Here is a 22,084-nt window from a genome sequence, read left to right as displayed (position 1 = left end):
CAAAACTTTATCAGGTACTGTTATAACACCATAGATCTCCACAATGATACTTTAGTAGTATTTGGTTCAACTGTAGGTGATACTTAATTAGGTTGATGATCCTCAATTCAGTAATTACCCTTTCATATAACAATCACCTATGGTCTCTTTCTGAGGCTAAGTATTGGTGTTACTAAGCTCATAGTAGGGCTATCAGCACTCTACACGGTCCTATAATCAGTATTAAGAGACCCCTTTAGGTGTCTGTGCCTTCTGTGATAGTTAACTCTAACAGATATTGTTAAAATTCTCAAGCTAGAAATGTTAAGAAAACTTTCAAAGAAAAACCTAAAAAAAAAAAAAAGGCCCATACTTGGATTTTAATGTATCACGGTCTTTATTTACAACTTCATTGGCAAAAAAAAAAAAAGGAATAGTTTAAAACAGTTTAACACAGGGCACTGCAGCTGATCCTGGCAGATTAATGAAGTTTCATTTTAAATGTCCATCTAATTGTCCAAAGATATACAATACTGAATCTGCATATGCAGTTTCCTTTATGAAGTACAGGCTCATATCTCAGGCAGTCTTTTAAACATATAAATACAAAGGAAATAAAATCACTCATTAAAAACTGCATTAAATGAAGGGTAATTTAAATTTATGTTGTCCTTGTAATAACGCATGCCCAGTGAAAATCAAAAGCTGGAAAAGCAGTTACACTTCCTACTTGAGTGGACAGTTACAACAATCAATCATTATCTGCAATGACCATTATATTTTTAATTTATCATGAACTACTCTGAACTTACTATGAGATGTAGCCAAAGTCAGAAGACAAGATGTAGGGAGAATATCTCTTTTTTGGAGAGTAAGCCCTCCAGAATCAGCATGGGAAACAAACATCCTGTTGAAGAATTCTAGGTGGAAAAAAATTAATGTAGTCAATTTCAACTCATGCTGAGCTGGCTTAATTTTTTCCATTGACTTCTTTGGTGTCATTCTTCTAAATCAAGTGTGTTTAATTCTTCTTCTAGTTCATCCAAATCTTCCCCAGTAAAAAGATTTTCATCAACAGGAACAGCATCGATGACTCCATTTTCCTGTCCCTCCCCTTCGTTGTCTTCTTCCAAATCACTTCTTTCACCATTTTCAGCCCTACCTCCGGAAGCTTCACTTAATTTGTTTTCTAAAAATAAAAATTGAAATAAGTAAGGCCTAGAAAAAGAAAACACTAGTCCATTAGCAACGGACAGTCACAGACTGATATACTTCTTTTCCTTTTTCCATCAAAGCCTTCCCTAAGATTACTCCAACAAGAACTGCTCTTTTTCTGAGCTTATGTGTATCAATTATCTATACCTACTATAAAATGTATTTCACTGTAGACATCTGACTGCTTAACGGTTCATACATTTGAGGGCAAGATTTATCTTATACAACCTTGTGTTCTCTACATGACCCAACAATTAGGTTTTTAAACAGTCAACTTCCACATATTTTGTTTGAATAAATGATTATGGAATTAAAAAAAAATTTATGATATAAGCAGCTGCTTAGCTTTTGGTTTTACAAATAGTAGTTAAGTCACACTAGTTGTAATGCTGTAAATGAGTGTGAATGCAGAAATAGTTCATCTTGTCATCAAACTGTGGGAAAAAAAAAAAACCCTGGGGCTATGGAGCTACTTTTCCTTTCAGGCTATAATTATATGACTGAGAAAACAAAATGCTGCCTTTTCTTGTTCAATGACATCAATATTGAACACACAGAATTTTTAATAGCCTAATTTAAAGTTATTTCAAACATCTCTGATGACAAATTCTTGGGAATTATAACCTCTGAGGTACTTGCAGTTGTGCCTATTGTCACCAAAGCTCTACTTCTCAAAGGAGCAAATCAGTCTGCAGATTGGCATTAAGACAATAGTCTGACAGCATTCGCAAATCTCAGGAGAACAGGCCAGTTTTTCAAGTTATAACTTTTATTCCTTTATTGTAAAAACAAGGTTTAGCTTTTTTTTTTTTTTTTTTTTTTAATAAATTTATTTATTTATTTATGGCTGTGTTGGGTCTTCGTTTCTGTGCGAGGGCTTTCTCTAGTTGCGGCAAGCGGGGGCCACTCTTCATCGCGGTGCGTGGGCCTTTCATTGTCGCGGCCTCTCTTGCTGTGGACCACAGGCTCCAGACGCGCAGGCTCAGTAATTGTGGCTCACGGGCCCAGTTGCTCCGTGGCATGTGGGATCTTCCCAGACCAGGACTTGAACCCGTGTCCCCTGCACTGGCAGGCAGATTCTCAACGACTGCACCACCAGGGAAGCCCCAAGGTTTAGCTTTTTTTCCCTCAACTTTTGCCTTGATCAGTAGCCTACCTTTTTCTCTCACAGCAATCATGCCAAACTTTTACGTTTTTCTTCAAATCCTCACTCAAGGCACAATTAGATATAAATTGTATCAGCAATCCTTATTTCCAAATACACCTAGCCAGCCTCTCCTCCATTCTCACTCTTAACTTAACTCATTATTTATACTTCCAGATCTTGCTTCTATACCTAATATTGTTTCATTTTTAATTTTTCATTCTTTCCCAGATCCTTTTTCTCTGGCCAACATATATATTTAGATTTCCCATATCCTAAAAAGCCCTTCTCATGACCATGTCTCCCTCTCAAAGTTCTTAAGAGTGAGTGATCTGTACCCATTTTTTTCTCCTCATTCCTCATACCATTGCAGTCCCAATGAAAACTGTGTACCCTATTCCTATAACTCCTTCCCTAATCACAATTAAGGAATTATTTCTAATTCTCATCCTACTTAATCTTCCTGAAATTCTTCTTAATTATTCTCTGTCCTTCTCAGTGTCCTTCCCAAGATTCTTCTCTTTTGACTACTCTAAAACATTGATATTTTCTGCAATCTGTTCTAGAATGTTTTCATCGTATGTATTGTGCCTGGGTGTGTTCATTCACTCTCAGCTACCAATGCAGATGACTTTCAAACCTTTTCCTCCTGGTAATGTCTACACAGTATCCTAGACAACGCCACTTTTTTTTTCTTTTTGCGGTACGTGGGCCTCTCACCGTTGTGGCCTCTCCCATTGCGGAGCACAGGCTCCGGACGCACAGGCTCAGTGGCCATGGCTCACGGGCCCAGCCACTCCGCGGCATGTGGGATCTTCCCGGACCGGGGCACGAACCCGTGTCTCCTGCATTGGCAGGCGGACTCAACCACTGCACCACCAGGGAAGCCCAACAACGCCACTTTTGATGACCAAAATATCTCATACTCATGAGGTCCTGAACTGAACTCATTAGCTACATCTCCAAACTCATTTTGTCCCCTTCTAGTTTGTTAATGGCTTCAATATCCAACCAGCCACCCATTTCCACAGCCTCCACTGTTTACTACTTTTATATACGGCCAAATCACGTTTATATGTTACCAGTCTGATACCTGCAGGCATCTAAGTTTGCCAAGCCTGGCCTAACCCCCTTTAGACAGTTTCTGAATTCTTAGAATTACACAAAAGTCAGCATACTTACCATCTTTTTCTGAAGTATATGTGCTGAATCTTTCAAGACTGGCTACAGTAATACCTGTCTCATCTACATCTCTTGGGATGTACAGGCTTAAATCTATGTCATTTATGCTCACTGAATCATCAACCTTTAGAAACACATAGAAAAGAAAGTGTTACTAATAAGAATAGTTTTCATAAATTACTTGCCCTTTACCTCTGACATTTATCTTAATGAAATAAAATTATTAATAATGCCAAATGAAAACAAATGACTATTGCCAAAATTCACTTCTTTTTCTAAACTTCTTGAAAAAAGAATAGCAATGCCATACTTGAAGCTTCTTCCTCTGACATATTTTTACATATAGAGTATATTTCCATCTTTCAACTCAAAGGCAGAAGTCAGAATTTTATGATAACCATATGAAAAACGAAAAGCTATTTGCTAATACTAAGTCTCTGTATCACCAAATAATTCTGCTGCTGTCTCCTGCTCCCTTCTCTGTACTTTTTAGTGTCTGTCTCATGATTTTTTTTTAAGTATAAAATATTAAACAAAAACCTTTTTTTTTCCTTTTTTCTTTTAGAGGGAGAATAAAACATATTTTACAGCTAATACACATAAGCATTTAACTATATATTAGGCACTGCCCTAATTTCTATAGAGAACTGTAAATAAACATAAACTTATAAACTCATTTAATTCTCACAAGTACTCTGTGACGTAGGGATTATCATTATGTCCGTATTACAGATGGGGGTAGAGGCCTAGCGTGTACTAATTTCCCAGGTTAGAGTCAGGATTTGAACCAAGGCCCCAAAGTTGATACTCTTAACTATACTGTTCTACTGTCACTCTCTACCGTTTCTCTCAATCAACATGAGAAGATGAGGTGACAAAGCTTCCTCTTACCTCATCACCACCTGTTCCCTGGGTATAACGGGTATCATCTGCTTCCTCATCATCATCATCAACCAGTTCAGGACGAAATTCAAACACCTCACGACCACTGATCTATTCAAATACACACATATATCAACTCAGGACAAAATTCAAACATTTCTTGGTCACTGATTTTAGACATACACATAATTAAATAAGGATAAAATCTTGCATAATACAGCAATTATAAAATGAAAGAAAGAATAGAGAATCTATTTGGGTGAGTTTGGGACATACCACTAATGCTTTCCCTGCTTTGAAGTCTGCTTTCCTTCTTTCTATATCTTGCTCAAGTTTATCAATCTTTTCTTGTCTTTTTCTTTTCTTCCATGCAAGAAAAGATTCTAGAGTGATTTTGGTAACATTTGGACCTAGGGCAGAACGCTGCAAAGATAAAAAAGTTAATTTTCTCCCCCTAAAGTCATCTATGATACTACGATCTAACAGTTTTCTCTTCAATTAAGCCCTTGCCTATGACTGTTATGAAGACATTAAATTTAGAATAAACTGATTTATTTTCACTTTACATGGCAGGAGCAAAATGCACGTCCAGAGATACAAACATTTCTAAACATTATAAAATATATTATCTGAGCTAGATGTCTTTTCAAAATTGAAGATGAGTAAAACTTGTCACGAGAAATAGTTTTAAAATAAGTCAATTGCTGAAAACAATAAATACGAAAAGCACCATGACAATATCCAAGTTTCATTTGTGATCCTCAAGAGATGAGAAAAAAAACTAAGCAAAAGGCACCATCTGCTTTCCTCAGGGCCAATAATCAAGTAATAAATATACAGAAAAATAATACTTGCTGAACATCTGCCAGGTATTCAATGTTAAATACTTCATACACATATGCTAACACATCCATCTCCACAAATAAGCAGAGGGTGATGGAAAATTTACCAAAGATTATTAGCTAATATGTGGCAGAACTAGGATACAAATAGTAATCTCAAATATATCTGACTCCAAAGCCTACATTTTCTATCACAGTATATTGCCTATGTGAGACACCAAACAGTATGTCCTTTTAAGAACAAATGTATATAATCTCAACATTAGACATGTACACAACACGTTTAGATTACCCAAGACAAGGCAAAATGGATACAGTTTGAAGCATACAACCCTAAATCTAGTATTTCCAATAATCTCAACATTTTTCATGTCAAGGCCAGGAGCCTTATCTGCTAACTCAGTAACCCTATCTGCTAGCTCAAGAATAAACTCTTGTGCTGAGCCAGAGATGAGCAGCTGAAGAGTCTTTGAGTCCAGGAATGATGATAAAACATATAGTTGAAAAACTGTAGTGGAGTTGTCTGCTTCCACACATGTTAAAAACTACTAAATAATTAGTAAAATGGCAAAAAAATAAAGACACCAAAGAAAATATCTAAAACGTCAAGTTCAATCACTCTGAATACTGACTAAGCATTTTCACAAACTGATATACCAGTATATCAATCTAATGGAAACAGTTTATTTGATAAGCCAGCAGCTAGTACTTAAAAAATTATTTCATAATCCTAAAATTAAGGTTATGCTTAGCTAATGATTATGGCTAGGCTTACATTTTAGACATACAAGAATAATCAGATAAAAAGTAAGGCAGATTCGAGAAAAATTCGTAATATTTCTTTCCCTTTCATAACAACATGCTATTGCCCCCAAGTGGTAAATATTAGAATTTCACAATAAATACTGCTGTAGTGTTTTATGGTAGGAAAAAGATACTAGTTACCTCTCTTTCAATTAGATCTTCTAATGAAATTTCATCTTCTTTCTCTTCTTTCTTTTTATCTTTTTTCAAGACGAACCCAGGAGGAAGTGCATGACGATACATGCAAATATCACCCCCTCCAGGGCATACCCAAAACCAGCCATATTTGTTGTTTTCAATAGCTTCAAGGAAATGCTTGCACACCTATAGAGACAATGTTATTCACAAGCAGTGGCTCAGTGTGGTCCATTTCCAAGGTAAATGCTTAGGTATATGGAACAAGTACACTCAATTCACATCTTTTTTAGGCTAACCACTTATGTACAGAGCACCTTGCGTGCAGAAATGTAAATATAAATTAATCTTAAAATACTTAATACAATGGTAAATTCCCTTTAGAGAGGATCTGTATAAAATTTCTATTTTTGACATTGCTCTAAACTGAATTATACAAAAAGGATTTGCTGCCATTTAGGCTTTGTAAATGTAATCCAAAAGTCTGGTTTTCAAATATGAGAAAATAAAAATGGTTACAAAAAAATAAAACCAATAACTTTGTTTTGATTTGATCTTTCCTAAAAACTAAGCACATGCAGTAAAGATACTAACACTATTTGAATTACCTAAAATTATAGGGAATTTCTTACATCTAAGAAAGGAGCAAAGCACAAAAGAAACACAAAGGATAGTGACCCTGTAAAACATGAACGGGTGCAAGATGCAACTGTACTGAAGCCTTAGGTAACACGCTTTACAAACAAGAAGGAAAAATTAACTAATAAGCATCATTTTTTTCCTGAAAAAATACAACAGAAGTAGGTAAAAACAATATTTAGAATTTTTCTAACACGGCAAGGTTTTTCATGGTAACTATACTACAGAATAAATATGTGGACATGAATGTAGGGTCTGAGAAATAATAAGGCACCAATTTTTAAAAGTACATTTCCTAGAATACTAGAACCATTATCTACCAAAAATTCATTTTGCAATTCATATGCAACAATATTTTCACCCTTGTGATTTATTAATGTCTCCCTACCATTAAAACAGAATATGTTATGAATTAAGTGGGTTAATTTAGTAGTTCTACCTTCATTCATTTTGCACAAAAAAATAAAGAATTCTACATGTTTGAGAAGGTAAAACCACCTCAGAAAACGGCATCTGAAGGACTTCAGTCACATGGTTTTCAAGTCACTTTTAAACAAGAAACAAATTTTGTATAACTTACACCTGCAAATTCCAAAAACAAAGCTTGATTCACCTAATCTTTATGAAAAGAGGCAATAACTGAAAGAATAATCCAGTAGAAAACAGCAGCAAATACCTTGCCACTTAATTCTCCCTAATGATTAACACCACAGCAACTCAATTCAAGAAAAGGACATACTATTTGAGTTTTTGGTTTTTTCTTTTCCGCCTCACCGTGCTTCTTGTTCACTACTTCTTCCAGTTTTTTCTCATCCCAATTATCCATAGTATCTAAATAAAAAGAGATATGGAGACTAAATACTGCAATTTTATCTACTGTCCCCAAAACACATTGCGTATATCCTTACACAGGAAAGCTCTATTTTAAGACTCACAACCAAGCACATTTCCTTTAAAACACCAAAGGTAGGAATAACACTGTTGTGAGATTATCCACTAAAATCTAAGTACTTTAGGCAAATGAGAAAGTAGTAGTGGAAGAAAGGGTAAGAGACAAATACAAAATAATCCACTGGGTTTTTAAACATCTTCATTTACTTAATCAAAGGGCATAATATGGTAAATTCAAATTTTATGATAAAAAACAACAAACAACTATTCTTTAGGACAAACACAGTCCTACTAAGACTGAAATAGTCTTCAAGCTATTAAATATCTTAGTGACAACAAACCAAAAGTAATATACATTTACTTTTAAGAGAATATCTTAAAAAAAAAAATACCTTTTTCAAGCTCTTCATCTCTTGCATCAATGTAAACACTTCGCTTTTCACATTTTCTCTCCAGAGTCAAGTCATGAGAGAACTTACACTTATCTCCTTTAGTACACTGTCCTTGCTTGAAGAATGCACATACCACGGATTTGGGATCTGCACCTATGTCAAATAGCATATCGTATTTGTACTATAATCTGCCAGATCACAAAGTAGAGCTTCTATCTGAGATATAATTACTTTTGGTTAACTTGTTATTTTTTATTACTGGTGCTAGAGGAAATGCCATATGTAAGTGAACAGTAAGACATTTCTTTTAAGTTCTTTCTATAGCATTTTATATCTATTTTTGTTTCCTTTTTTCTTATCAAAAAGAAAGAGAGCAGGGGTGGGAAACCAAGCAAACACACAGGTTATTCTATCGTCACTCGTCTAGTTGGAGTCAATGAGGCAGGAGGCAAAAGAGAAATATAAATGCAGGCACACTGCCAACAGTTCGGGATTTACAGTTTTTACAACCATAGGTTTGCTTTGCCCACTACCAAAGATTGGATATTATAAATCAACTAGTAGACTACCCCAAATCCTTAATTTTCCCTTAAGTGAGGGGCTAATGGCTGGATGTATCAGTTGTACAACACAGCTACGCACATGTATAAAGGAACCATAAGAAAGTCATTGACAAAGATAATTTTGACAAAGGGAGTATTATTTTCACAGCATACACAACTGGCTTATAATCTGAAGAAAACATATTAAGAGTGTTAAAATATGAATTACATTTGATAAAAATAACGTTTCTGAAATTTAAAGTTTACCTTTACTTATTTTTTGAGCAGCAACTACAGGTTTGAACAACTCATTTAGCTCTTGCAATTCTTTCTTCTTGTCATCTTTCTTCAACTTCTTTTCAGCTTCACTTTGTGCTACCTATAATAGTCCCAGGTATAAAATGTAAATTTGATTTCATATAATGAATTGTTTTTACTGTATAGTAATATACAATATCACTGACATAAAGACAACTGCATATTACATGTATATAGTTCTTACTTCTTAATATCAGTGTTACAATGGCCTTCCAGTATATATTAAATGGTGTGGTTAAACTATTAAATGAAATTGCTAAATTTTGTAGCAGCTGACTTTTATTAAAAAAACCTATAAATGGTACCATGCCAAGTTAAAAGCATATTCAAAAGCTTATAGCAATAGTATTTATTAAGCATATGCTACATGCCCAGCATTTTTAGCAAATGGTTCTCACCTGGGAATTTCTTCTGTGACAACAACCCAGAAACAAGTAGGTGCATTTTGAAGATTAGAGATACAAACATCCTGAAATGCACAGTCCCACACAATAAAGAATTGTACCAACCCAAATACCTGTAAGTACCCTTGTGGAAAAACACTGGGCTAGGTCAATGGGGGAGAGCAAACAAAACAAAACAAACATGACATATGACATAATTCCAGGCACACAATTTACATACCTAATATGATTAGAGGATTCATCCAAACATTTATATGTCAGGTCCTATGTTAGATGACAGGGAATACAAAGATGAAAAGACAAAGATGCTTATTTAAAGAAGCTCAGAATCTAGTGGGAAGACAGACATGTCAACAACTATAATATAATACATGGTGTTCTGGGAACAAAGAATGCCAATATGCCTAAGAAAATTAGACTGAGCTAATACTTTATGGATGAATTCTTTTGATGGGCAAGAAACGCAGAGAGTGTCAGTCAATGCAAAGATATGAAAAAGGTATGAGAGACATCAATGAGAAATTTGGACTGTATCAACAGGTGAGAGGATAAGACTCAAGAGTTTAAAGTAAGCCAGTGATACAATCAGATTGTGTTTTATAAAGATCACAACTTTGTGAAGGGTGGACTAGAAGGAGCCCAAGAATGAAGGCAATGGAAATTAGGAAGCTAATGAAATTGCTGTAAGAAGAAAGCACAAGAGCTTTAATTTAAATAGGCATTAGTAGCAAGGATGGAGGAAAGGGGAAGGAGAGCTCTTAAGGAGGTAGAACTGTTAGGACTAAGTGACTGGACATGAAGCATAAGGGAGAGGGAGGGGTCTAGGATTATCATTTGCATGGTTAGTGCTGTTAAACAAGACAGGGAATATAGGAGGAACAGGTTTCAGGGCAGGAGGTGGGGATGAACTCAGTTTTAGACATACTGAATATGAGATGCTTACAGGGCATCTAGGTGGAGCTATTTAGAAGGCAGCGGGACATGGATCTTGATTCCCGGAGAGAACGTCTGCTTTGAGATAAAGATTTTAGAAATAGCTGCTTACAAATAAGTAAACTTTGGGTGTGTATGAGATTACGCAAGGACAACATAAAAAAGTGGTAAGAGCAAAGAACAGTTCCCTGAAGAATACCAATATTAAACAAGCCAACAGAACCTAAAAAGCCCGTTAAAGGAACAAAGAAACGTCAAAGAAACAGAAATCCAGGACAAAGATGTATTAAAGGAAGAGGAAATTTTAGGCCAAATACTATAATAGGGTTAAAGACATTCTAAATCCTGACTTTGACCATGTGGGTCGGATGTGTTTAAACAGAAAAATGGGAAAAGTTTTCTAAAAAGAAAAAATTTAAGTCACTTTATTTTTAATAAAAAGTATTCTTTGCTCATTAGGCAAGTCTCAGACATTTGTGGGGCCCCAAGCAAGAGTTCAGTGGATGCCTACAAATCATTTTTGTAAATATTTATAAATTAGAAATCAAACTAGTGTTAAATAAAGTATGGTTTGTACCCCTACCTGACAAACATACCTTGTGACCTGGAAGGACAGTTTCAAATTTAAAACACTTAGGTTCCGGGGCTTCCCTGGTGGCGCAGTGGTTGCGTGTCCGCCTGCCGATGCAGGGGAACCGGGTTCGCGCCCCGGTATGGGAGGATCCCACATGCCGCGGAGCGGCTGGGCCCGTGAGCCATGGCCGCTGAGCCTGCGCGTCCGGAGCCTGTGCTCCGCAACGGGAGAGGCCACAACAGAGGAAGGCCCGCATACCACAAAAAACAACAACAACAACAACAACAAAAAAAAACACTTAGGTTCCATGGAGTTCCACACTGGAGCATGGCAGTTAAGTGAGAGTCAACCCCTGGCTCCTCCTCTTCCCACCCTGAGTTTCATCCCACCACATTTGTGCAGGGAGAAAGAAGGTGCAGAGGAGAACATGGAATGGATCAAGGCTCTGTCCACACTCCTAGCACATCTCCTCCCTTTGACTACTTCAGGCATATTGGCAGTGTAGTATACCCTAAGATGGACTTGGGGTAACTGACCTTTGCAGGCCCTGAGCTGGTGTGGGGAGAAGTACATCTGGAGGAGACACAGAGTAGGGTCATCCTCGGCATCACAGGGTTTAGGGTGAGGCATCTCTTGCTTGCCTCCAACAGCAAGACTACTGCTCATTTCCAATGTTAAGTATGGTGGTTAGATACCTCAAGTTCACAGATAAAAGGTCAGGTACCCAAGAAATTATCAAAAATATATTACTAAATGTACTATCAAGCCTAACAACCACAACACATTTTATGGCTTTCTCAGGTCTATAAAATTTGAATACCAGTCAATATACTTCCCACTAGAAGAAAAAACAGGGGGAGGGGGAACATGTTTGAAATGAATTCTTATAGTATGCCAGATGATTTACATTATCTTCTCTTTTAGTTAAACCATAGAAACCCTACAAGGGTAACTGCCCTTACACTATACTACAAATTAAAGACCAGTATCACTAAATAATTTAAGATCATGTAACAAATAAGATAGGGGGATGCATACTCAAGTTGATCTGATTCCAAGGCCTGAGCATGCATTTTTATGAAACCAAGCTATTAAGTCAGCAGTGTGGAAGATCAAGCTTTTGGCTTTAGAGTCAAACTGTGTAAGAGAAAAAAAAGTGTTGAAAAAAAGTGTTGAAAAAAGTACTTTTTAAAATAAAAGTCCATGTCTATAAAATCCTAAACTCAATAAAGTGAAAGATCTACATAAAATGAAGAATTGAGAATACAGAGATTTGAAGAAAATGGAGCTAAATTTTTTTGAATGATAAAATGGTAAAAACTGATAAATGATAAAATAATTTCAAAATTCATATGGAAAAATAAACGCCTAAGAACAGCCAGGAAAAACAGAAAAGGAGTAACATCTTGGGGGGTAAGGACTTGCCTTAACAGCTAACAGAATATGTTACTAGGTCACTATAATCAAAATCAATGTGATACTGGTTTAGGGAAAGCCAATAAACAGAAAAGAAAAGAGAATCCAGAAATAGATCTGAACATATATGAGACTTTAATATATGTCAATATGGGTATTTCAATTCAGTGAGATGAACGATGCTGGTATAAGTGGCTATTCATTTGAACAGAAATAAACTTAGTATCATACAAAATAAATTTATATCATAAAATTACAGACTGTGCAAATAAAATAATTAGAAAAAAATTGAGGAAAAACACACATAATCTTGTGGCAGGGGAGACCTTTTAGCCATATAAAAGAAAAACTAGACATATCTGACAATACAAAAACTAAAAACTGTTGTACAACAAAATGTAACAGAAACATCACAAATTATCTATAATCTAGACAGAAGATGTTTCTCATAAATTGACAATAAAAAGACAAATAACCAAAGGATTTGAATAGACAAGTCAGAGCAGTACAAACCAAAATAGCCAACAAGCTTATGAAAAGGTACTCAAACTCACAAGAAGTTAAGGGAAAGAAAGTAAAAATGAGGTATCACTTTATATATAATCAGATTGGAAAACATTAAAAAGAGCTTTAGTACCTATAACTCACATACTGCAAATGAAAATCTGAAGTATTACAATCTCTATGGAGAATGATCAGGCAAATTTATTAAAAACTAGAAATCCATTTCCCTTTATTTAGAAATGTGTCACCAGACAATTTATGCTACAGAAGTAAAAGCACAAATGCATGTAAAAACACATGTATAAGGATATTTCTTGTACAATTGTTCTTAATGTCAGAAAGCTGGAAGCAAAATGATTACTTACAGTGAAATGGAGGGATACTGTACATACACATTACAGAATAGTATGCAGCCATTAAAATAAATTAGAACTATATCAAAATGGTTTGGAGGAATATCTAAAAGGTATTGCTGAGTAACAAAGGCAAGATGCAGGAACGTTCATAGAGTAGGATTCCATTTTGAAACACGATTACAATATCAAACATTTTTATCTGCAACGATGCTGTACTACATCCAGATGAAGAAAATGAAGAAATTTAAGTTATTTACCTGACGTGGATTTTGTTGACCAAATTTAACTTGATGAGTGACAGCCTTGATAAACTAGTACACTGTCCTTGCTTGAAGAATGCACATACCATGGATTTAGGATCTGAACCTTTACTTATTTTTTGAGCGGCAACTACAGGTTTGAACAACTCATTTAGCTCTTGCAATTCCTTCTTCTTGTCATCTTTCTTCAACTTCTTTTCAGCTTCACTTTGTGCTACCTGAAGTGGATTTTGTTGACCAGATTTAACTTGATGAGTGACAGCCTTGATAAACTTCTGTTGCTTTGCTCCTTTCTTATTCTTTAGACCAAAAGTTTTGTCCTAAATGAGAAAAATTGAGATTTCTTAGCAATTTATATTAATTATCTATTTTTTCAGTCATGTCTAAAAATCATTCTTTCATTAACGTATTGGTAAGAAAATTATTCTTTCTTTATGCTATACACAGACATGCAAAACACTACAATGACAAGTCTAGGCAACATATGACCTCAAAACATCACCCAGGATTCTTTAGGATTCAATACATACTTATAACTATCGTCAATAAACTTGTTAGCCTATAATGCTTTTTCTCAATTGTGTTTTTAGAATATCAGTATTACAGGATGTGCAGAGTTGTTACACTAGGATAATTAGTTCAACAGTCAAATAAGTTTAGGAAAATGCTTATTTAACAGGTTTTTTGTTTTTTTTTTTAAACACGGTTTTTAATTCTCAAGCACAAGATATGTGAGAGCCTTTACCAGAGGGGATACAGTAGGCAGCAATCCCAAATCTTTTTACCTCAAAAAGCATTTTTCTCAGAGTATCCTGAGGGATTATGCACTACTGAACACATTTTAGGGAATACTGCATAAGAAGATACATTAAGTTCTGGATTGTTTTTTTTTTGGGGTAATAGAGCTATCCTCTCAAAACAATTAAATTTATAGAAATCAAACTACTAAAGTATATACACTACTAGCTGTTGCTAAAAAGGAAATATTAAAATTGAGGTATTCCTAACTAAAAAGCAACAATCTAAATTTGGAATATTATTAAATAGTAATTTGGGCAAGTTATTAATACAACAGCAGCTATCACTTATGGAATGCTCATTATGTGCAAGGCACAAACGGTGGTCTTTGACTACTTATTCATATTTAGTAAGTATACAGCACAAAAACATTTAGAAAGCACTGCACAACTGTGTGTGTGTTTGGGGGCTACAGTAGGTTGAATAGGGTCCCTCTCCCCAAATTCATGTCTACCCCGACCTCAGAATGTGACTTTATTTGGGAACAGGTCTTTGTAGCTGTAATAAATTAAGATGAAGTCACACTGGATTACAGTGGGCCCTAAATCCAATGACTGGTATCTCTATAAGAAGAGGAAAGGACACACACATATAGAGAGAGAAGGCAATGTGAAGAATGAGGCAGAGAGCTTAGAGTGATACAGCTACCAGCCAAGGAATGCCAAGGACTGCCAGAAGCCACCAGAAACCAGGAAAAGGCAAGAAAAGATTCTTCCCTAGAGTCTTCAGAGGGAGCACTGCCCTGCCTGCACCTGATTTCAGATTTCTAGCCTCCACATCTGTGGAAGAATAAATTTCTGTTGTTTCAAGTCACCTGGTTTGTGGTAATTTGTTATGGCAGCCCTAAGAAACTAACACAAAAAGCTAGACTGAGTGAGCTTCACTCTAAGGTAAACGGGTGAAAAGGCTGTCAGGAAACCACCGAACACTGGTATCTGAAGCCTTTTTTCCTGTCTTTTCTGTTTCTCTGGAGAAGAATCTTCTAGCTAGGAGAGCAATAACCCTGGCTAAAGGACTGGAGAAGAGAGCAGGTGGGAGAAGGTGTCTCTTAGTTTACTACACAGACTCCTTAGTGGCCCTTTTCAGGCTCACATTTTAACCATGCTCCCCACATCCTTTGTGCCTAGTTACAGAAGCAGAGAGGCCTCCTGATTTATCCCCTCCACTCCCTTTCTTGAGAGGGGAATAGATAAGAGCTATCAGCTACTTCTATACTTTTAACACCCAGTTTTCAGTCACTCGCCTTCTGCATTACCTAGTACCTCCCACTGTTGAGCTTTTGCAGACTTCTGCAGAGCAAACCCACTTGCTTCTCAATCGCACACTCCTAGGTGGGCCCTCAGGCCCAACTGCTCTGCTCTACTAAGCCAGTTAACCAACTCATCCACCCACTATCAATCTTCGTATGCTGAGGTTCAAAAGTGCAACACCATCTACATATATCTCATCAGAGAACAGCGTATCTTGGGTTCAACTCATGCCCCACATGTAACTACAGAGGAGAAGCAAACTGTGAATAAACAAGGCCAAACAGCAAGGTAGATACTGATATATGAAGACTTAGGAAAGAAAAAAGTCCTCTAAGGGGATGTGGCCAGCTAGAGAAGAAAGTACTCATGATAACAGCTTCTGGTAGAGGTGTATAAGCTCCAGATTCCAGGAGAAAAACAGTTTTTCAGGTTTAATTACACTGCTTTAGCACATAATTAACCAGTCTAAAGAGAATGAATGAGCTGTGTCTTGGAAGTCTCTAATTAGGTTAGAACTTGGAAATTGTTATTTTTTTCCAGAGATAAGGGACACTTATTTACCTAGTATTCACTAAACATAAACTCCTGAATATATACTTTATTGAATCCTCTTAGCAATCATATGATATACTATTATCTCATTCTGTAAATGTGGATACTGAAACTCAGAAATGTTCAACAATTCTTTTGAAGTAACATTGCTAATAAGGGGCAGGCTGTACAATGTAATGATTCAAGAGTATAAGCTCTGGAGTCAGACTGGCCAAATTCTAATCCCAAACAGAACTGGGCAAATTACCTTCTTTGTCAGTTTTCTTATTTGTAAAGTGGGTCTCACTGTAACCTCTTAGGGTTACTACAAAGAAGTGGAACACAGTGGTTAACATCAAGGACTCTGGAGCCAGAATCCTGACTCTGCCACTTGCCGGCTTAATAACCTTGGGCAAGTTATTTCACCTGTTTCTGTTTCCTCAACTGCAAAAAGGTACTTATCTCAGAGAGAGAATTAAAGGAGCTGTGTAAATTTATCACTTGTAGATGGCTTGTTTCTTTTCCTTCCTTTCCCCAAAACACTGAGAACTGTGTCTGGCCCAGGTATATTTGACTCCAAGCAAAGTCCTTGCTCTTTCCACCATGAATAACTACTTCCCAGAGAAACTAGTTAGGGTATTGGGTCGGTTGGTACACAAAGTTTTCTGAATATTACACTGTGGACCTGGGATACTAACAGTACCTCTTGAAAATAGGATAGTTTGAAATTCGGAATACTTCCAAAAGGCTTCCTTTCCCTTTTTCTTGAGTTCAGGACAGACCTTAGCTAAAAATTAACCTGGATATAGGGTCTGGGGATATGAGATGGGAAGACTGGAGGTTATACTCAACCCCAAATCATGGTTAAAACAAAACTAGGGAAACAGTGGTCCTCATTAGATTAATAAGGTCCCAAAGGTTAAGTGATAAGGAAGGAAAGTGTGTGTTTCAGACTTGGGAAGTTAAATACGAAGGAGTTTAGAGAACAGGCAGTAATTCTAAGAAAAGGATGACTCCCAGAGGTTCCAAAAGCCTTAACACTCAGTGAACTCCAGACTTCACTTAAAACTGACAGTTTCTCCCCTTCCACTCTTCAGTAATCCTGCTTCTTTTACAGGACAGCCTCCACTCCGTAAATAAGATGTCTGAATAAAGGAAGGGGGCAGGAGTGCAGGTCAATAATGAATAGTACTCGAAGATAACTGGAGTCCTCCTTTTGGGACACTAGTATAAACAAAGACCAGCACTGTTTTACCTCATTAATTTCTTCCCCAAATGCACCCCAGTATACTTTTGTTGTCTATCCATGCAATGGATATTCTGCAGCTGGTTAATATAGTTTCAAGTAATCAACAGTTGACCTTAGCTGAAGTTTTTCACTGGCAACGAGAATCATTTCTTTCTCCATCCTTTACATACCTGGATCCTATCCCTATAGGTCTCCACTACTACTTCCTTGCTGCTACAAGGGCTTAGCTGGACATCCTTTATTTGCTTGCCCTAAACCCAGATTATCCCCCCCTTTCCATTAACAAACCTTCCATTTCCCAAAGCTGACTTCAGTTTATTAAATTTTATCCAAAGAAAGCAAATAGTGCATGCCATTTGAGACAACAGTGTGAATGTTAAACAGAACCATAACCCTTTTTGATATACTCATTTCAGAAAGAAAATACTTACAAATGCAACTGAATTCATGAAATTTTGGGTAGTTTAAACAGGGAAAGGAGAAAAATGAAGGCACCATAAGGAAATTATTTCAAGTGATAGAAAGTAAGCACTGCATAAACAGTACAGTTCGGTCTACTTCCCCTAACTTGTGCTTTTTATATTAATAAATTAACAACTGCCATTAACTGGACATATACCATATGTCAGGTACTTTACATGTCATCTCATTTAACCCACTGCTCCGTAATATAGGAATTAGCTCCATTTTGCTAATGAGAAACTGAGGTTCAGATAGGTCATGTAACACCTACAACTACAGAATTTGAAATATATATATGTATTTATTCATTCATTCATTTATTTATTTATGGCTGTGTTGGGTTTTTGTTGCCGGGCACGGACTTTCTCTAGTTGTGGCGAGCGGGAGCTCCTCTTTGGTGCAGTGCGCAGGTTTCTCATTGCAGTGGCTTCTCTTGTTGCAGAGCACGGGCTCTAGGCACGCTGGCTTCAATAGTTGTGGTATGCAGGCTCAGTAGTTGTGGCTCACGGGCTCTAAAGCACAGGCTCAGTAGTTGTGGCACACTGGCTTAGTTACTCCATGGCATGTGGGATCTTCCCGGACCAGGGCTTGAACCCGTGTCCCCTGCATTGGCAGGCGGATTCTTAACCACTGCCACACCAGGGAAAGCCTCCAAAATTTGAAATTTTAATGTGAAATATGGGACTCAAATGCAGGTCTATCTCGCCCCAAGCCAGTGCTTCTTTCATTAAATTACGCTGTCTCTCATGCCTCTTTTTACTTCCTTTACTTAGAGTTCTCAAAAGCTACGTGTTGCTGTTGTTCTTCTATAGTGAGTGCCTATGGTGGTGGCAGTGGAAGCAACAGAGGTACAGAAGATGGGACAGGCAAGTCGTGCAACCACTTATTTTAAAATCTCTTCAAAAGTACTGCTTAAAAAGCATATGTTCTACTTAACTGTCAATTTTTGGTAAACTTAGAATTTCGGGTCATAGTCCTATAAAAACCTTCCAAAATTAACCAGACTCTTAAATAAGTATTAGCCTTTTACAGGTCAAAATATAGACTATAAAGAAATATTTTTTTCCACAAATATTATGGTTATAGAGATAAACAACCAGTATGAACCAGGTTCCAATTACGTTCATTATAAGTCTGTTGCAGAATATATTTTACATCACTAAAAACAGAACTACCATATGACCCAGCAATTCCACTCCTGGGTATATATCAACCCCCCCGCCAAAACACTAATTTGAAAAGGTGCATGCACCCCAATGTTCATAGTAGCGTTGTTTACAATTGCCAAGATATGGAAGCAATCTAAGTGTCCACCAACAGATGAATGGATAAGGAAGATATGGTACGTACACACACACACACACACACACACACACACACACACACACACAATGGAATACTACTCAGCCGTAAAAAAGAATGAAATTTTGCCATCTGCAGCAAAATGGGTGGACTTGGAGGGCATTATACTAAATTAAATGAGTCAGATAGAGAAAGACAAACACTTATATGTGGACTCTAAAAAACACAACAAACTAGTGAATATAACACAAAACAAACTACTAGATACCAGTGGAGAGGGGGAGTAGACAGGTGGAGAAGTGGGAGGTACAAACTATTGGGTGTATATAGGCTCAAGGATGTATTGTACAACACGGGGAATACAGTCAATATTTTGTAATAACTATAAATGTAAAGTAACCTTTAGAAGTTGTATATAAAACTTAAAAAATTTTAAAAACATGTAGAATTCTTAAAAATATATATTTTACTTCATCTTAACTTTTAAAGGCTTTGGTAATAAAAATCCTTTCTAGCATTTAAAATTGTGCAAATGATACAAAAATTGATAAAGTGCTGTTCTGGATGAAATCTGATCGAGGAGGTGGGGAGCTAAGCCTGCTATAACTCTCCTCAACCCCTTGCAAGAGCCACTGAGACATGCTAGGGCTTTAGGTAAGTTTAAAAAAAAAAAAGTCACTTATGATATTTAACAAAATGGAATATACTGTTTCCTAACGAGGATGAATAACACAATATTCTCTATAAATCTAGTTTCACAAAAAATGATACAACTTAACCTACAATTTACAATATTGTCTTTCCTCTCTGGTGGTAGCAAAGATCTATGCAGCACACTACCATTTAAAACAAAAAACAAAAAAAACCCCACTCATCATTTATGTTAAATGTGAGGAAAAAAGGCTTAATTTCACCATTCTGTTAGAATACTTTTGGCTAAAGAATACAGCTATTTTGCAATTTTCTTTGGTGAAGTCTTCATTAATGAAACTAAAGTCCTCTTTACCTTAAAAATAACCTTGTAACAAGATGAATGAATCCATAATATAACTACCATTTTTAGTTGATGGGATACTATAAGTAACTTTCATTTACAATTCCTTAAAACAAAAATAAATATTTATTTAAAAATAGAAACAATCATATATACTTAAAACTTGATAATGCGTAAAGTATACTTAAATTGTCATGTAACATTTAATTTCATGTCTATATGGGAGTTTTACTGGCATCATGGTCTAACATGTTAATACAACCTCAGTAAAGGAAGTTAACAGGTAAAATGTCATCCCTAAAATGCTCCTGGTTTATTTACACAGCACCGAATGCCATCAGATCTTCATCCCCAGAGATCTACGCAAGTGCCAGGAGTCCAGTTGTTCAAAAAGGTATAGCAGACACAGGTGTGAAGGTGACAATCATTCTGTTTTCAAATCTCTGGTTATGCTACTCATGACAGTTCTAAATAGCACAAACTGGCAATAAGAATACAGGTTCTACTTCAGTGTTGGAACTTGGCCAAGGTTACTAGAATTCTAAATAAGCATGTTAGTTAAACTCAACCAGCAGACTAAAAATTTTGTGAAATTTGACAAAGTTCTTATTAGATTTATATAATGAAACCCTGGGGGCTTTCAATGCTATTTTTCAAGGCTATAAATACTAAATATTAAAAATAATAATCATTTATAAATAAACATCTCATTTCAAAACACGCAACACGCATTTTGGTCGTGTTCTAATAAAAAGTTAACTATTCCACAAAAGGCTCTCCATTAATTATTCAGATATACCTCATGCAGGAAAAACGGGCATGGCTTTTCCAATTACTTCTAACGTACACGAGGAACTGTTTAATTATGAGAAGGATTAATAACAGGAATTGAGGGAAGAAATATCTTGTTGGGGACTACACTATACGTTTATGGAATCTCAAATACGGTCCACTCTCTTAAGGAAACTCATTGATACCAGTCGTTCGACTACAAACATAAAACATTTGAGAACGTCAACAGCGTTCCTCTGCCATTAAAGGGCAACAGGCTCAGTGCACTAAATGAATATGTATAATATATAACAAATCCAGATACGGCATTGTACACAGCTAATGACATGAGACCTAATCTCTCTTAAAACGTCATTGGATTTAATGTAACTCAGAATCTATGTGACAAGCGCCATGTACAAGACGGTGGGCTACGACATGAAAGAAACCTCCTCTCTTTATGTAACTTGAAACAGTTTAGAGATGGATCGAGAAGGCCACGAAGAAGTAATTTGTTGCCCTGAAAGAAGTAACCACTATTCCTAGGTGACGGGTAAAGAAACAAGAAACACAAAGGCTCGTAATGAGTCGGCCTCCCAGAAAGAGTCTGGTCCGGGGCAGTTCAGCATAGTTTTTAAAACACAAGCCTAAAAACGTCTTCAATTTCGGTGACTAGCGAAGGACACAACCTTGTGTGAGCACTGGGGTAGGGGTCGTTTCGCACGCGACCCGGTGAAGGCTGCCGTGTGGGCGGAGAAGCAAAGGCTGGGTGTGGGGGCGCCAGCGGCATCACTACCGCGATGAGAGGCAGTGAGCGTCATCAGGGAGACTGGGAGAAGGGGCTGTAGGCACACAGAACCAAAGGGAGGGGCACGTGGCCCCGGAAGACGCGAACAGGAGCCGGGGAGCGGGGAACCGGGAGACTGCTTTCCTGAGGACTCGCGCCGTGAGTGGGGGAGGGGGTGGGTACTCACTTCGATAATCTTCTCCTTCTTTTTCTGCTCCGCCTTTTTGCTGCCCCCGGCCTGAGCCTGTTTCTTGGGGGGCATTGCGGAGACAGGTGGCACCGGCCAGACTTAAGCGTAGCTGGACTCCCTCAGGGACTCTGGCCCCGCGATAGGAGGAGGAGGGACACGCGCGCAGCCGTTGCCGCCGCACCACACGGAAAGCTAGTCGCTCACTCGCTGCCGAAACACGGTCTTTGCGACAGTTCGGTGCTGCAGAGCATTGTGGGTAGCGAGGAGCGCGGAAGGGGAGGTGCGCGTGCGCTTCTTCAGCGGCCGGCTAGGAAGGGGCGGGGACGGGACGTGGGAAA

At 37.2% G+C, this 22,084-nt stretch overlaps 1 protein-coding gene and 1 long non-coding RNA gene across 2 annotated transcripts; both read right to left on the bottom strand.

The window, feature by feature from the left end:
• Window positions 1-346: 346 nt before the first annotated feature.
• On the bottom strand, window positions 347-21,958 carry ZC3H15 (zinc finger CCCH-type containing 15). Its single transcript, XM_024115614.3, has 9 exons — window positions 21,744-21,958; window positions 13,519-13,732; window positions 8,106-8,258; window positions 7,562-7,653; window positions 6,190-6,372; window positions 4,679-4,825; window positions 4,412-4,513; window positions 3,521-3,644; window positions 347-1,168 (listed from the first exon to the last, which is right to left on the bottom strand). The coding sequence occupies exons 1-9, from the start codon at window positions 21,816-21,818 to the stop codon at window positions 978-980; spliced, it is 1,281 nt and encodes a 426-aa protein (XP_023971382.1). The 5' UTR covers window positions 21,819-21,958; the 3' UTR covers window positions 347-977.
• Window positions 8,942-13,465, bottom strand: LOC129392619 (uncharacterized). The gene is made up of 3 exons (XR_008618814.1): window positions 13,410-13,465; window positions 9,590-9,633; window positions 8,942-9,026 (listed from the first exon to the last, which is right to left on the bottom strand). It is a non-coding gene; the product is annotated as an uncharacterized lncRNA (long non-coding RNA).
• Window positions 21,959-22,084: the final 126 nt, after the last annotated feature.

Source organism: Physeter macrocephalus, chromosome 2 (genome assembly GCF_002837175.3).
Source record: "Physeter macrocephalus isolate SW-GA chromosome 2, ASM283717v5, whole genome shotgun sequence".
NCBI classification, from domain to species: Eukaryota; Metazoa; Chordata; class Mammalia; order Artiodactyla; family Physeteridae; genus Physeter; species Physeter macrocephalus.
The sequence above is the reverse complement of the archived record's forward strand: the minus strand, read 5'-3'. Positions and strand labels throughout refer to the sequence as shown.

Coding starts and splice junctions, on each gene's coding strand:
- ZC3H15 (XM_024115614.3), bottom strand. CDS start 21,818: ATGCCCCCCAAGAAACAGGCTCAGGCCGGGGGCAGCAAAAAGGCGGAG. Junction 4,826..6,189: donor AAGATCTAATTGAAAGAGAG/GTAACTAGTATC, acceptor TTATCTTTGCAG/CGTTCTGCCCTAGGTCCAAA. Junction 1,169..3,520: donor ATATACTTCAGAAAAAGATG/GTAAGTATGCTG, acceptor TTTTATTTTTAG/AAAACAAATTAAGTGAAGCT.